The sequence below is a fragment of the Panulirus ornatus genome, chromosome 5 (assembly GCF_036320965.1).
Source record: "Panulirus ornatus isolate Po-2019 chromosome 5, ASM3632096v1, whole genome shotgun sequence".
Lineage (NCBI taxonomy): Eukaryota > Metazoa > Arthropoda > Malacostraca > Decapoda > Palinuridae > Panulirus > Panulirus ornatus.
Window position 1 is genome coordinate 39,228,805 of NC_092228.1, and position 17,835 is coordinate 39,246,639.

Here is a 17,835-nt window from a genome sequence, read left to right on the forward strand (position 1 = left end):
TCAAGTCATAATTACCTATTAATAGTTAAAAATATTTGAGTAAAATGTATGCCCTAAAATGACATCATATGGAATTATTACAAGTGTAATGCAGAATAATGTTCTGTGATGTTTCTCCAAAATTTTAGGCTTTTCTTACAGTAAAATGTAGGTTTTCATTAACTAGAAATAATTCTCTGAAGTACTGAGAATGCTAAACTAAACATCTTGTTCCTTTGGAAGACCTTCTGTGGATATGTAGTCAGATGGAAAATTTTCAAATGTTTTTAAAAATTTTCATCCCACTTCCTTTACATAATAAACTCATGGTTTCTTCTTTAAGCCTTACAAACAGTACACATCAGTTACAGAAAAGCTGACTGTATTCACTATAGAATTACTCTACAGTACTTGGATAATACTTTTAAGTGATGCTAAAATGTTGACAAATATGGCCCATACTGTCAGCTAAACTATTGGTAAAAATGGCTAAACTGTCTGTAAATGTTTTGTAAATAAAATATTTTTTTTTTTTTTTCAAACTATTCGCCATTTCCCACGTTAGCGAGGTAGCGTTAAGAACAGAGGAATGGGCCTTTGAGGGAATATCCTTACCTGGCCCCCTTCTCTGTTCCTTTTGGAAAATTAAAAAAAAAATAATGAGAAGGGAGGATTTCCAGCCCCCCGCTCCCTCCCCTTTTAGTCGCCTTCTACGATACGCAGGGAATACGTGGGAAGTATTCTTTCTCCCCTATCCCCAGGGATAAAATAAAATATAGATGCATTAATATACTCAATCTGATACACATCTCCCATTTCTGGAATTATTATATACAAGTTGCCATGAGACAGTTTAAAATGTTTGATCAGTAGGCTTATCATAGTACAAAAATGTAGTAGAAAACTTTGGTGAAATTATAAGGCTAAAGCTATTAGTTGTCCTTGGAAAGACAGTGACCACTTGTAATAAATTAATATGTGAGGAGTCTAAAAGTTTATAACACTATCTATAGTAATTAATTTTGTGGAATCAGGATTGCCATCCCTAATCAAATGGGTTGGCAAAAAGGATAGGAACACCCAGTTTCCTTAAGTGTACTTGCAACCCTTCTGATTTTTAACAAGCTTTTCTGTATTTAATCCATTTTATAAATCAAATTTAAATATCTATATTTATGAGGTTGCTTGGATTTTAATGGATTCAGTGATTTAATGGCCTCTGGCCCATATAGTTTAAAAGATATCCATACAGTTGAATTACTTTATATATTGTAATACTATGTAAGTGCCATTTATGTTGAAGCATGTACTCAAAAAATGCACAGAATTCTATCATTGTGTTTGTTGGTAGGCTTATAAGTGTAATCCATTATATCTACACCAAAAAAAATGTAGGAGTGGATGGGATTTTAAAGCAGAGTTGCTTTTATTAGAAAATGGTTTGACAGTTATTGATAAGTTATGCTGTTCAGAGCTTTTATTGCCCAAAGTGAAGTACTTGAGAACTGGCAGAATGCCTGTATAGTGCCATCTGTATAAAGACAACAGGTACAGAAAAAAATGCTTTTATTACAAAGGTATGTTTGTTAAGTATACCTGGTAAGGCAGATGGGAGATTGATGATCAAGAAGATAAAGGAATGCACAGAGCATCCAACTTTGAAGAACTGTGGATTGGTGAGAGGAAGAAATGTTTGCTTTGAGAAATTTGTAAAATACCAGGTGGAAGGGTCAATTGTATGTGACATTTATGAATCTGGAGAAATGTATATAAGGGTTGTGGAAGGCACTCTGAATTTAAGGAGAAAATGGAAAGTTCCTCAGTGTGCTGAGGAATTCTAGCCAGGAAAACAAGGCATGTGTGCGAGTAGGGAGGGAGGAAAGTGTGTGTTTCCCAGTGGAGAGTGTGCTTCAAGGATGTGATATTACCATGGAAGTTTAATCTGTTCATGGATGAACTTGATGGAGGTGAATGAATGCAAGGGACATTTTTATGGTATGGGGAGGACATAAGTGATGAATCAGTGATTAGTTTGCAGAAGGCTTATCTTTAATGGCATACTATAGAAACTCCAGAAACTGGTGATGGTTTGAGAATACTGGAAAAGACCAAGTTGAAAGTATATTTGCACAGAAGTAACGTAATGAAGTGCAGTAGAGACAAGATAGGATGGTTGAATGCAGAGGACATACAGAAAGTTCAGAAAAAATTATCATCATACATTTTCATTGTCTCACTCGCATCATAGTACTTTTTCATCTCTTTTGGCCTTGATTACTATCTGCAGACATCTGGGCATGGAACTGGCAAGGTTCGTGAAGTATCTTTTAGGCCCTTGTTTTTGGTCCATAGGATCATGATCTCTTGAATGAGGCAAAGCTCTGATCAAGTTTTGCAGAAAGCAGCCACCCGTTTGTGCATTCTGAGAACCCAGTGCTCCAAGAAATCTCACATGTATGCATATTTTCTTGCTCCTTGGCAAGAGTTCAGGCTTTTTCTTCCATAGGAAGATAAGAACCAATCATCTTGAGGCACAGGTGGAAGAAATACTAGGCTCAAAAATGAAGTTGCAACCAGGAAGAGTAAAGGAAGAACAACCTTCCCTCAAGGTGGCCCTGAGGCAGAATGCTGGTGCTCACACCATTAGAAACAGCAATCAGATGTACAATGATTTCATACTGAGAGCATCATATGCTTGTATTCACAATAAACCTCAGCTGTGTATAGTCTTTGAAAATATATGGGGGCAGCCAGTGTTTTTGTGGATGCTATAGGTACCTGCAAATGGACATGCCAACAAATGGAACCATAGGGGTCAAATTGAGTCATAAGACGGAAAAGAGGCTAAGGCCCTAGGTGCGTCAAGGGGTGTGTAGAGGTCACAGTCCATAAGGGCATATTAGGTATGACTGAAGGTTTAGTAGTCCCAACAGATTAGTTTAGATTCCAGTCTTGAGCATTCATTGCAAAAGAATATTAGAGGATGGATATGTCAGAAACAAAATGCATGACTGAATATAGTGTGAGGCAGGTTCATCATGTAACAGTGACAGTATAAGAAAAAGTTGTGGTAGTAAGTACATTCTAAGAAATGTGACCAGTGTGTGCTGAAATGTTTTGACTAAATGAAGAGGATATCTGAAAAAAAAAAAAACTCGGAGAATTTACATGTCCAAGTTCAGGCAGAAAATGGGAGACACGAAGGAAGTGGAGTGAAGGAGTCTTTCAGGTATCAGAGTCTGAACATTCAGGAGGGTGAGAGGAATGCATAGGATAGAATGAATTGATGAGGTACATGGGGGAAACATACTATCAGTGGGCTGAACACTGAACCAGGACATAGGATGTGGTCAAGGTAAACTACGGAATAGTTTGTGGGGCTTGGCTGTGGATAGTAGGCTCTGATTTCAGTCCATTATACATGATAGCTAGAGAATATTCATGTGCAAATGAGGTTCTTCATTTGTTCCTCACATTACCTCACATTATTATTTATTTATTTATTTTATTAAACTTGATTGCCGTCTCCTACATCAGCCAGGTAGAGCAAGGAAGCAGATGAAGACTCACCCACTCATATACATACATGCACATGCATGTACATATACATACATATACACATCAATATATACACATCAGGGGCATATCTAGGGGAAATAGCACCTATGGCAGCACTGAAATTGCACCCCTGGCTTGATTAAGAATGTGCATACAGTGGAAGTATATAAAAATATATACTTAAATTTATATAAACTCTTAGACTTGTTTGATCAAAATTGTAATACAGAAGTGGTAATGCAACTGATAGTAGCAAAATATTACTATAGTTGAAAAGTAGGCAAGTTTCTTTATCTCACAAAACCAAACCATTAAAAATGTCAATCGGTAGCATATGTCAAAAAACAAACATATTGAGTGGCGACCCCCTTCAAGTGGTGCCCAGGGCACCTGCCCTACCTGCCATACCCTAGATATGCCACTGATACACATGTACATACATACACATACACACATTTTTTATTTTTATTATACTTGTCACTGTCTCCCGCGTCAGTGAGGTAGCACAAGGAAACAAACGAAAGAATGGCCCAACCCACCCACATGCACATGCATATACATAATCGCCCACACACGCACATATACATACCTATACATTTCAACATATACAAACATATACATACACAGACATAAACATATATATACATGTACTTCCATACTTGCTGCCTTCATCCATTCCCATCACCACCCCGCCACACATGAAAAACAGCATCCCCCTCCCCCCCCACATGCGCATGAGGTGGCACTAGGAAAAGACAACAAAGGCCACGTTCGTTCACACTCAGTCTCTAGCCGTCATGTGTAATGTACCGAAACCACAGCTCCCTTTCCACATCCAGGCCCCACAAAACTTTCCATGGTTTACCAAAGACACTTCACGTGCCCTGGTTCAATCCATTGACAGCACGTTGACCCTGATATACCACATCGTTCCAATTCACTCTATTCCTTGCATGCCTTTCACCCTCCTGTATGTTCAGGCCCCGATCACTTAAAATCTGTTTCACTCCATCCCTCTGCCTCCAATTTGGTATCCCACTTCTCCTCATTCCCTCCACCTCTGATGCATATAGCTTCTTTGTCAATCTTTCCTCACTCATTCTCTCCATGTGACCAAATCATTTCAATACACCCTCTTCTGCTCTCTCAACCACACTCTTTTTATTACCACACATCTCTCTTACCCTTTCATGACTTAATCAAACCACCTCACACCACATATTATCCTCAAACATTTCATTTCCAACACATCCACCCTCCTTCACACAACCCTGTTCTATAGCACATGCCTCGCAACCATATAACATTGTTGGAACCACTATTCCTTCCAACATACCCATTTTTGCTCTCCGAGATAGTGTTCTCACTTTCCACACATTCTGCAGTGCTCCCAGAACCTTCTCCCCCTCCCCTGCCCTGTGACTCACTTGCGCTTCCATGGTTCCATCCGCTGCTAAATCCACTCCCAGATATCTAAAACACTTCACTTCCTCCAGTTTTTCTCCATTCAAACTTGCCTCCCAGTTGACTTATCCCTCAACCCTACTGTACCTAATAACCTTGCTCTTATTCACATTTACTCTCAGCTTTCTTCTTTCACGCACTACCAAACTCAATCACCGACTTCAGCAGTTTCTCACCCAAATCAGCCACCAGCACTGTACCATCAGTGAACAGCTGACCCACTTCCCAAGCCCCCTCATCCATAAAAGACTGCATACTTGCCCTCTCTCCAAAACTCTTGCATTCACCTCCCTAAAAACCCCATACATAAACAAATTAAACGACCATGGAGACATCACACACCCTTGCCACAAACCAACATTCACTGGGAACCAATTGCATTCCTCTCTTCCTACTCATACACATGCCTTACAACCTTGATAAAAATTTTAACTGCTTCCAGCAACTTACCTCCCACACCATATACCCTTAATACCTTCCACAGAACATCTCTATCAACTCTATCATATGCCTTCTCCTGATCCATAAATTCTACATACAAATCTGTCTGTTTTTCTAAGTATTTCTCACGTACATTTTTCAAAGCAAACGCCTGATCCACACATCCTCTACCACTTCTGAAACCACACTGCTCTTCCCCAATCTGATGCTCTGTACATGCCTTTACCCTCTCAATCAATACCCTACCATATAGTTTCCCAGGAATACTCAACAAACTTACACCTCTGTAATTTGAACACTCATCTTTATCCCCTTTGCTTTTGTATAATGGCACTATGCAAGCATTCCACCAATCCTCAGGCTCTTCACCATGAACCATACATACACTGAATATCCTTACCAACCAGTCAACAACAGTCGCCCCCCCCCTCTTTTTTTTTTTTTAATAAATTCCACTGCAATACCATCCAAACCCACCACCTTGCCGGCTTTCATCTTCCGTAAAGCTTTCACTACCTCCTCTTTGTTTACCAAACCATTTTCCCTGACCCTCTCACTTTGCACACCACCCTACAGCTGCCACTCTATCATCAAAACCTTCAAAATATTCACTCCATCTCCTTCTCACCACTACTTGTTATCACCTCCACATTTGCCCGCTTCACCGGTTCCTTTCTGTTCTCTTGTCTTGCGCACTTTATTTACCTCCTTCCATAACATCTTTTTATTCTCCCTAAAATTTAATGAAACTCTCTCACCCCAACTCTCATTTGCCCTCTTTTTCACCTCTTGCACCTTTCTCTTGACCTCCTGCCTCTTTCTTTTATACATCTCCCAGTCATTCGCTTACTTCCCTGCAAAAATCATCCAAACGCCTCTCTCTTCTCTTTCACTAACAATCTTATTTCTTTATCCCACCACTCACTACCCTTTCTAATCTACCCACCTCCCACCTTTCTCATGCCACAAGCAGCTTTTGTGCAAGCCATCACTGCTTCCCCAAGTACATCCCATTCCCCACTCCCCTAACGTCATTTGCTCTCACCTTTTTCCATTCTGCACTCAATCTCTCCTGGTACTTCCTCACACAAGTCTCCTTTCCGAGCTCACTTACTCTCACCCCAACATTATCTCTTCTTTTTGAAAACCTCTACGAATCGTCATCTTTGCCTCCACAAGATAATCAAGGCAATCAAGTATAAATATGATATTTAATATATATGGAAAATATTCTAAATTAATGATGTATGTAAATGAAGTCTCAATTTGGTAGGATAGTGCTAAAGCCAATATGAGTGCATTAAAAAATGTTGAGTATACAATCTTGAGTGCAGTCACGTTACATTATGCTTCTGCAACAAAATTCTGACCATGTGAGGGCAGCTATATCAAGATAATTGTTTACTGTCCCCAGAGCCAGTATTTTAGTGTATACAAAAGTTTTGAAGTAATTTCAACTAATACAAGAAAAGTTGACAAAGTTCATGATAAAATTACCTACTGTTATCTTGAAATGTGTATGATGGGTTAGTATAGGTTGTATTTGATTAATAAATAAAGCACACTTATTTTCTGATGTGACTCCGTTTTTTGTCACATTATCAATTCACATGAGAGAAGTAAACTTCAAAATATTTTACAAAACACAAAATGACTTAAAATGCCTGGCTTCTTTTCATAAATGGGATACTGCATATTAGTTTTGGTTAATCAAAATCCATAATCAGTTTTCTTAAAAACTTATTTTGAGTTCTTGTACAAAACTGCTCCATGCTAATCTAGATACAAAGCTACACCCCTGCGTATACTAACTTGTGGTGTGGGTACCTGGGTGTGAGGAGCCAGCATAAGACACTGGCAACTCTTTTACATTGATTTCAGATTTCACCTAGCACCAAACAAAATTTATAGATTGTATTTCACCTTAATGTTGCAGAGTTTTCACTTGCGCAATCACTCTTTCTTTAGTGGGAACTTTCTGAAGTTCATACTTAATTGATGGTGCAGTCTTGCAGATAAAAGTTTGGAAAAAAGTACTAATAATTGTAAGAGTTTTCAGTGTCTTCTGGTGGCCTCAATTTGTATGGCTGGATGGCCAAAGTGTGGTAAGTACCAGCATTCAAATTTTGACGATTAGAACAGCAGATCTCCATTCACACAGATAAAAATTACCAAAATGGCCTTCAGAATGCAGGGCATTTATGATGTCAATTGCATGTGGAGATAAGGAAAAAAAGCTGGTTGCTTATTTGTAAATAATGCTGATGCTCACCCTTTGAATGAAAACTGCCCCAAAATTCACAGCAAATGGGGGAAGAGGGGGTGTCTCATCATTGTTCAGTCCCAAGCAAAAATAACTCGCCAAATCTAGTATCTTCATTATTATATTCTCATGTTACCCTACACAATTTACCCAAAAAACTATGCTGAACTAAATAACTTGCTAAATGATAACCACAGTTTTAAATGTCAAAACTGACCGTCCATAAATATATTATTCCATAAAAATGTTTTGACTTTGAATAATAACAAATTCAAATCTTTGAGCTCAGAGCACAAAATAGTAAATTACTGCCTATCAAATGAAATGAGTAAACACTCAGGATGTTGACAACACTTGCTCATACTTAGCCAAAATATTTCTCCTAAACTTTGGCATGTAATCAAGTAAACCTTCCATGATTCACTGCCTAAAATTTGAAATTCAAAGGCATAACAAAAGCAGAGATATGGGTTCTGAGGGCTACATGACCATCTTAATCCCCGAGACAGGTAAGAGACGACAATTAGTAAATTACGCCCCTGCAATTTTTGAAGCCTTACCAAATATTTTTGAATTAGGATGCCTTCTCATTTGAGCATAGCTCAGTTTTCATTGAAGCTCTATAGATCAAAATATGGTTCCCATGCAGGATTTACAAAATGCCACTCAAATACAAACAATCAAATAAGTCTCCCCTAAAGGCTATTCAAAACCTTGAGCAGAAAATAAATTCTAAACCTGAATTAATATTTTATTAGTAATAACTATCAAACTAAATAAAAAGGAGCATAAGTGTTTTTAAATTATATAAGAGTGATAAAGGATATGTCTTGAGCAGAAGCTTCCCTGCTGTTTTTGGTGACTGGGGTGAAGCTAATATTACGTACATTACTTTGAAACCTGACAAAATTCATACTTACATATCAACCACATAACCACAGTATGTGTATATTTTTCAAATTTTTTTGAAACTGCCCTATTGTAAATACTGGTCTTTGGGAAAGTAGCTAAGTGAAGAGAGAATGAAAGAATTTTCTAAACTGATCGCAATTTAGGCAAAATAAGTATCCAATGTGTAATAATATGAAAAAGGAATGTATAAGAACATGCTGAAGGCCAAAGAGAGACCTTTAATTTAACCTATAAGAAGCAAAATCTGGTGGATACAATGAAACAGCCTCCTTAAGAAGGAACTTATCAAGGAATCACTGGGGACACAATTCTTTAAAGAAAAAATTTCTTTGATAAATTATATGTAAAACACAAAATGAAGAACACCAGCTATATATATGATTACTGAGCCACCAACACAGGTCAACATTCACAGTGTAGTGCCCATTTCTATAATGCCATTTGAGATCACTTTTGAAAAGTAAAGACAACCAGGTGGGTTTATAGGGGAGATGATAAAAGTTCACTGTAGCTACAGATTAGTAGATCATAGTTAATTGAGTTATGTATCATTATTTACAATGCGACTTCAAGCACCTACAAAATATGTACCAAATACGACTGACCTTATCTGGAATGGTCATTTTGTAACCAATAATCTTCAGCCTCACAATATAAAAAAAATATATACTGTATACATATATATGTGTATATATATATATCACCCACCCCCTGAAAGTTGTAACCTACTACCTGTGACTCACTGCACTGTTTAAAGATGCTGACTTTGCCTGGTATGTCTTACTTGCCAAGCTGATCTCAAGCAACAATTGAGCTGCAACAACACCTGTATTTGTGAACCCAATATGAGGGAATGGGGGACTCAATAGGAATGAATCCCTATTCACAGTTATGCAATCACAAGTTCTATTCAAATGACTATTTGAGGTTCAAAATCGTCGACCAAGTCACTATGAAAATGAGCCATATTGAACTGCTAAGGCTCTACATGGGTAATCAAGTCACAAGAGTGGCCAGAGAGGCTGGATAAGCAGGCGTCCCAGTAACTGCAAGAAGGACAGAGGAGCTTGGAGGGAAGTGATGAACATATGAGGGCTTAGGAGACAGCAGTAATGGCTTTGGCTTCTCTGACGACCCGTTTCCCAAGCCTCCCTTGACCTGAAATATAATACTTCCAATTACATGTTTCATAAGCAATCCAACTCACTTTCTTTTAACAATTTGATATTATAAATATATCATAAACAAGCATATGTGGTCACATACAAGTGGAAAGGAATCTTAAATGGCCAGTAAGTATATTAATTCAGCAATTTTGTTACTTATGAATTAATCAGTGATATACAGTACCACTTTTCTTCATCTTCTTGAACTGTGTCCTATTTCCCACCTATGTCAAGTAGAATCAGACAAAGATGACAGCCTCAAAGGAAAGAACATTCACTTGCCTCCTTCCATATCACCACATTGTTCAATACCCACATGTTTGATGTAGGAACTGAGATAATACCTGATATGAATAATGATGTTCTACTACATTATTCACAAGACTAGAATCTGGTAATGCTGGAGAATGAAGGATATCACAGTTCTATTGAGAGATTCAGTACACTAGTTACCATTAAAGGCAAAAGTATTGATATGAAAGAGCATAAAACTGAATACATATGCAACATACACACTGAGTGGAATGTATATGAAATCTGGCTAAAGGGAATGTGAAATATGTTCAAAAGTTTATGTATTTCAGCAGCATTTCTAAAAAGGAGGCATATCATATAAAGTACCTGAGAATGCTAAAAGTGAAGATAAACTGAGTATCTCTGCTAATGGTACTGGTGAATTTGTAATACAGATGAGCGATTCAAGACATTAATGAAAACCGAAGAACAGTAGTTATGAAATTGATGGACTATCTATCAAAGACATACATGCACTAATCTTTCTGTCTATATCACTGACACCTGTTCCCAACTGAAACTCCCTCATGGGGGTGGCCAAGGCAACAGTCTCCATAACTAGTGAACTCCAGTGCTGCTTCTTAGCCTTTATGCCTCACCCTTAGCATCCCACTGACAAAGGGCAACTCTAGCACAGTGTTTGCAGAGGCTCCTACCTTATGTTCCTACTGAATACTTCTACCTAATGCTCCTGCCTAAATTTTCCAACCTACTACTTCTATCTATTGCTCCTAACATTTTGCCAAAAGACAGGGCTAGCACATAATGCTCATTGTAGGAAAATCTTGAGTTACGAAGTATGAGCTGTGTGAATCAAGAGTTATCAAGTGTTTTGTATGACAAGGAGTGAATATATGTTTGTGAACAGAATGCCAGTAGTCCACATGTGGGTGAGGAAAAAAAAAAAAAAGCACTAAACAAATACATACAATGAAAAGATGTAATGAAGTAATGTGTTAGACTGGGGCTTTTATGAAGGTAAACTGAGCATAAGCACCACAACCATGGCACCAGGAGAAGACTATGTAAGGGCTACAACAATATAATGCGAACTGGCAAATCATACTAACAGACTGAGTTAGTATAATTTGTCATAGAAATTACTATAGTAGAGAATGAATATACTGAGCAATTATAAACACATTACAAGCACCACTTGAAACATTCCGTTTCTTAACACACCTGGGCGGTGTTTCAGCGATCTTGCCGTTCGTTTTGGTTGACTTCAGCAAGGCCCTTTACTTTGAGTCTCTCTGCAGTCTTAAGAAAATTTGGAAGGTCAGCCTGAGCCACATTGACTTCACCAGCATACATGTATTCCAAGATAGCTTGCAAATGGCTGAATGGGACATCTTTAAGGATTATGATGGGGTGTTTTGATGGATTTTCCTGGAAAGAGAGGCATAAAATGATTATCTATACCCAAGTTTAAGATAATTAAGCTTCAAACAATATGTTGCACACCCAACTACAAAGTTTAACCAAAAAATGTCAACATTTATACATAATCAAAAACACAAGCATCAAACTACATAGCTGTCTGGGCATGACAAATATATAGCTTCCTTAAAGTTTGAAATAAAAGACTATAATGAAAAACACTTAGGAAGACTAATGTTGTGGAATTAATAAAGCATTAGAATCCACTGAACACTTAGGAAGACTAATTTTGTGGAATTAATACAGCATTAGAACCCCCTGATTATTCAGCAATCTTTAGCAAGAAAAAGGTGTTACATACTGGGGCATGTCTCCTCTCTATTAAGTAACCATGGGTCAGAGTTGTATGACCAATCATCAGTTAACAAAGAAGTCTCAAAATGACAATTGCTACTGAGAAGAGAAACACCATACTTCAACACTTTTCCAAGTCCCATCTAGCATGCCATTTCTGTCTAATTATTCATTCTGCTCAAAAAATCACTCTGAGGTATAACTCTCATATATGTATTGCCAGATATGTTCGTTTTGGCCTTAGCATCAGCAGTTTCATTTCTGCTGATAATACCTACATGTCCAGGAAACAAGTTCTATCTAAACTATTATTCTCTGAGAGGATTTAAACAATCCTATCTTGGATTCTTTAAGTATGAAAGACTGGGACATCATGTGATATGGCTGGAGGCCACTCTAGGAATCATAGAAGACTGTAACTTTCTGTTCAGCAGACTCTGATTAATTTAAGTGCAGCCTGAATACCATGCACTTCTGCAGTATATATGAAAGTTTCTCAGTTTTGCTATATAAGACTTATCTTCAATAACTACAGCAAAATCTTCCCACCTTCATAACATTTCTAGCCGCCAGTAAATATATTAATTTATTTGCATGAACAATATCAAACTTTTTGTGATTAAAGAAGCAATAGTGCTGTTGACTGTTTTCATCCAGTTCTGGCAAAGTTTAATATTGGAACCTTCCATAATGGGAATCATTCAAAGCCCACTTCTTGAACTGCATTAAGTCAAAACTACTCTCATTAATGGTTTCTTCATTCTTACATTAAAAGGTTTAAGGAACTGTGAATATTGATAAAATATACTTCAGTTCAATTAGCAGCAAAAACATGCTTATATGTAGGGTTAAATAGTATATGTTCAACCCAAAATGAAGTCTTTAAGCAAAGTTCTTTGCAAAGAAATCTGCACTTAAATTTTCAACTTTTGAGGGTCTGAATGCTCCCGTGCATATTCTAATACAATGATTATGGATGATGATAACCATTTTCAGGATGGTGGCAGTGGTTGATCAATATATCTGGCAACCACAGTCCAATTCTGATGTACAAAATGAATCATATAGCCTCAGCATGACTTTCCAATGTGTTCATATGGAGAATTGAAACTGATTTCAAAATTTTCATCATCTCTGTCACTGTATTTGTGAGGTTTTTTAATATGAGGTGCCCAAGTAAATCTTCTTGAGGACAGCCTCTGGGCTCTGAATACAAAAGAATGGAAGGGAGTGGACACTTTAGAAATGAAGTGCCTGAGGACAGTCATGTTAGACAGGTTGACTGTGTAAGGAATAACAACATTAGTAAGAAGTGTGGTAGTATAAATGCAATCTGATCAAAAGTTAGCAAAGGCATCCTGAAATGGTAAAGACATGCATAAAGGATCAGCCATATTATAGTGACTATAAGTATGTATGGACATATGAAGAGGATAAGTCAAAGCTATCAGAAGTGAAAGGAGCAAGTTGGAGGGGGAGCCCATGAAGGAGATGGAAAAACGGAGCAAAAGAGGCTTTGGGGTACTGAGACAGAATGAACTGGGCTGATGTGGTAAATGGGAAGCAACATGCTTTCAATGGGTTGAAACAGATCATGAGAAAAAAAAAAATGCTGTGGGCCATGAATGCCAAAGGACAGAAAAGGGGGGATATATTTGAAATGAAACACCTAACAACAATATAGGGTGTGATGGCATGTAAATGACTAAAAAAAATGAGAGAATAAAAGTGAGGTATGGTTTCAAGAACAGTGGTACGGTCCCAAGAACAGTCTGACCAAAAAGCTGACCAAGGTGTACTAAAATTGTTGATATATGGAGACCACAAGGCAAAAAAAAAGGTTTTAATTGGCTCTATACATCAGTAGTGGTGAGAGCATGGGGGACATAGGAGGATGGTAAGAGGGAGGTGCTGAGGTATCATGACCTGAACATTCAGCACAGCAAGAGATAAGCAAGGGGTAGAAGGAATTAGATCGATCTGGTATATAGGGGGTGAAGTGCTTTTGTAAGCTAAACCAGGAGATATGAACTGGTGAAGGGAAACTCTGGAATAATCTGTTGGGCTTGGCTGGGGACTGTTGTCTCTGGTTCTGGTGCATTGCACTTGAAAGCTGGAGAGTAGATGCAAGTACATAAGGATGTTCTTTTTTCTTGGCACTAACTCACTAATGTGGGAAATGGTAAACAAGTATTCAATTGAACATTATGAAAATTGGGAAAGATAAACAGTAAGGTAAACAATACTGTAAGGTGAAAAGACAGAATGTAGAACTGTATAAAATAGTTATCCTGTTGCAGTGCTTGAAAAAGTGTGTATGATATGTAGAGTGATACTTCTTTTCAGTAATACATATAACAGCAATATAAAAAGAGAAGCTACTGCTCCTCTAGGAATCAAATCTCCTGAGAAAAACAAACATACCTCTAACAAGGCTTTGAAGTATGGCGAACATGCTGATAGCACCATCTTGTGTGCCTTACATGTCTGTCCGTCACAAGCCAAAGTTACATCAGTAAAGCTCTTTTCTTCCCTCAAGTGTTTGAAGGATGACACCATGTTACTTTGGAATTCATTCCAACGCAAGCAAAACTGCTGGTCATCCGCCATTCTTTGTGTTGTTTTAGATTCCTGGAAAAATTTCATAAATCTTAAAATCAATGCAATCATTGACACAATAAAATTTGATTTCTTCCCCTTTTTACATTCTCCATAATTGCCTTAAAAATTTCTTTATCACCACTAAGTATGCAGCACAGCTACAAGAAAAAATATGAACCCTTCCAAATCATCCTGACTACAGTTTCCAAAACAAATCCACTATCACTCCCTCTTTCAAAAATACTACCTTCATCTCTATTGTATTCTCATTCAGATCCATAACCTTTCATTCTTTTCAACTTTGTAATTCTGGAGACAACTCCTAATTCTGGCATTCAAAAACAGCTTACACACCAACTCTTGCAGCTTCTAATTCTCTATCTGATATATCTTATAAGTAAAATCCTGGCTATCTATCTATCTATCTATATCTCTGATGCCTGTTCCCTCCAGGAACTCCCATGAAGTGGTAGCCATGGCAAAAAAGTCTCCACTTAACCCTGTCCTTACGTGCCTTCCTCACATGCAACATTCCAAGCATTCTTCCACTATTTCTCTACCTCCAGTATTCCTCCTCCCTATTCACCCATGTCACACATCATCTTCCCCTTGTATCAACCCCGTTAAAGGTATTACCATACATTCTCCTTGTAAACTCCCAGTCTTGCATTCTTTCCACATGCCCAAACCACCTCACGAATTATGTTTCACCCATTCTACTACTCCAAAATTCATTCTCTTTGCATTCCCTGCCATACATCTCTCACACACCCCTTCATTTCTTTCTTCATTCCATCTAGTCACACCACATGCTCTTCTCAAATAGCTCATTTCCACAGCCTGGATTCTTGACCTCTGTGACTCATTTCATGACCATGTTTCAGCTGCATAAGCCAAGGTTGGGAGAATTATGCTGTCCCTTATCCTCTTTTCACTTCCGTACTTACACTTTACCCTTCATTATTCTTTTATGGGACCCAATGACTTGTATCCTGTACTGCTCCTAAATAATTACATTCTTCCAGTCTTTCTACCCCTATATCCAAAGCACAATTTAGTAAACTTTCTTCTTTCACTCTATATGGTTTTACAAAATCGATACTCTCATTCTGTTTCCTTTCAAATACCATTACTTTACTTTTACTTACATTTACCTTCAATCTTCTATGCTTAAACACATCAAAAAACACACTTAGAACCTTCTGCAACTCCTCTTCACTCTCAGCAAACAACACAGTATCATCCACCCACAGGATTGCCACTGTCCACCATAATCTCTCCACCACACTCCATCTCTGCACCCCTTTTCCCTAACTTTTGCCTTCATCTCTTTCATCACTCCATCCATCAACTGAGGTTTACTAATATGTAATACAGTTTCCAAATATTTGTTCTCCTTTACTGTTAATACCAAGCAGCATTAGTTCATAATTAATGTCTTCTCAAGCAAAGTATATTATAGCCATATGGTCTATTTAACTAAATGAGGCAAAAGTAGAGAATAAAAAAATATCAGGGATTTTTTTTTCATACATATCTGCCATTTCCCACGTCAGCGAGGTAACATCAAGAACAGAGAATCAAGCCTTTGAAGGAAAATCCTCACTTGACCTCCTTCTCTATTCACTCTTTTGGAAAAGTAAAAACTGAAGGCGAGGACTTTCGGCTCCCCGCTCCCACGTATGGAATACAGCTTGTCTGATGATATTTCACATATGCTTGCCATTCATATGACCCATGGAGACAGAGAAGATATGAGGCAAAAGTAGCAAAAGGAGGGGGCCTAAATTTAGGTAAATGTTAGATGAGATGTTGGTAAACATTAGAGATTATTCTTTTAGAATGGGCTGAAGTGTTGATAAAAAGGCTGAGACTAACCGTCAGTAAGGGATATAGCATCTGAAGTCCAAGCCCTCCTTAATCCACTCAACTCCCTCCAATCCAAACAAAGTACATTACTTTATCTGGTTTTCTTTGATATGGTAATACCAATATTGGAAGGATTTTTTTTTTTGCCAGAAAAGGGTAATTTCTGAAGATTTGCACATTAAAAGGTATGACACTGATATACTTCTCCAAAAAATCTCAGTTATCAGGAGAAATTGGGGAGATCTTAACACGCTGATCCTCAAGTGTTTAACTTACTTTTACAGAAATCAAACCTACATTTTCCCTGATATGCATAATCCTCACCACTTTTACTGTATTTAATACTGTAGAATGTAAAGTTTTAAATCATACTCCTCCACTTTCATTCACTTCTTTAACTACTACACTAGCCCCCATCCCCCCAAACAAAATTACACAACGTCCAAAGGTAGTTTCAATATGACTACCCTGGTCATCTACCAAATGTAATGCTTACAACTCTTATTATATTACCTAAACATGACATTGGTACCGTATAACAAGCTCAGTCAATACCAGACACTGCTTGCAATGCATAGTTGAACTGATAAAGAACGTTGCCATATTTCCTCTTTATTTACCTTACATTTTAACCATCTTTTAATGCCCCGCCCACTCCCAGGAATTTATTACGAACTTAGGATAACGTAATAAATTAGAACTATTCTACTACATTAAAGAACCTGTTTTATAAGATTAATGTCAACAGAAAGCTGTAAATAAGTCTCCACAATAAGCTCTTACTATGATAACATGATATTACTGATGCAGAAAGTATAGCCAAATCCTGCTAACTGAGCAGAAAACAACAGGAAAGTAAAAGTGCCTAATAGAAGGAAAACCTGGAAAAGTTATTTTCAAAACATATTATAACATCTTGAACTTTCTTGTTTGAAATGATGATGGAAAACTGACCCTCTTCACAACTAGCACAAATTATGGGGGAACTAACAAGCAGTATATGAAAGGCAGAAAAAATGTATCCAGAGGGGTCATAAGAGTCTAAGGTGGCACTTGTTAAGTACGAGAACAATTTCAGAGGAAACTAACAAGCAATAGCTGAGAGGTAAAAAAAAAAAATAGCTAAAACTAATGGGTCAGCTGGCGCCAATTCCAGCAATTAGGAGTGGCGAATGTGCTGGCCTGGCTGCTTACCTGCTCACCTCCCACACCTACACCCATGCGCCTTCACTCTCGTAATGTTATCACTAAGTTAGCAATCATTAACCAGAGAAATAACTCCACAAAATACCAGTTACCGGCGTTGAAAGAACAGATCTTGACCAGCAATGTTTACAGCAACACACGTCAGGTAGCAAGCTGGCCGCTGATTGGCTGGCTCCGGTGGTGACTCTAGAAATAGGATTCTGATTGGTTAATATATATAGGCGCCTTGATTGGTGATGTTGGAGTGTGTGATCGTCTTTGGTGTGGTTATGTGGGATTGAAATCATCTCTCCAGGAGAAGGGAGATCTGAATACCCCGCCTAAACCTTGATATAGAACTAAGAGGAA

At 37.8% G+C, this 17,835-nt stretch overlaps 1 protein-coding gene across 3 annotated transcripts; it reads right to left on the minus strand.

The window, feature by feature from the left end:
- Positions 1–7,165: 7,165 nt before the first annotated feature.
- Positions 7,166–17,672, minus strand: LOC139748677 (longitudinals lacking protein-like). Of its 3 annotated transcripts, none has more exons than XM_071661961.1 (4): positions 17,580–17,672; positions 14,236–14,442; positions 11,260–11,466; positions 7,166–9,775 (listed from the first exon to the last, which is right to left on the minus strand). In XM_071661961.1, exons 2-3 carry the CDS (start codon positions 14,419–14,421, stop codon positions 11,272–11,274), a joined length of 381 nt encoding a protein of 126 aa, XP_071518062.1. In that variant the 5' UTR covers positions 14,422–14,442; positions 17,580–17,672; the 3' UTR covers positions 7,166–9,775; positions 11,260–11,271. The 3 variants fall into 3 exon arrangements, with proteins under 3 accessions (XP_071518062.1, XP_071518063.1, XP_071518061.1); XM_071661962.1 differs by having other exon boundaries at positions 17,573–17,649; XM_071661960.1 differs by having other exon boundaries at positions 17,476–17,616.
- Between the last annotated feature and the right edge of the window lie 163 nt (positions 17,673–17,835).

Excerpts from the sequence above, each read along its gene's own strand:
- LOC139748677 (XM_071661960.1), bottom strand. The coding sequence starts at position 17,502 with ATGGGTGTAGGTGTGGGAGGTGAGCAG. Across the intron at positions 14,443-17,475 it reads TAGGTGTGGGAGGTGAGCAG|GAATCTAAAACAACACAAAG; the intron begins GTAAGCAGCCAG and ends AAATTTTTCCAG. Across the intron at positions 11,467-14,235 it reads ACTTCAAAGCCTTGTTAGAG|GAAAATCCATCAAAACACCC; the intron begins GTATGTTTGTTT and ends CTCTCTTTCCAG.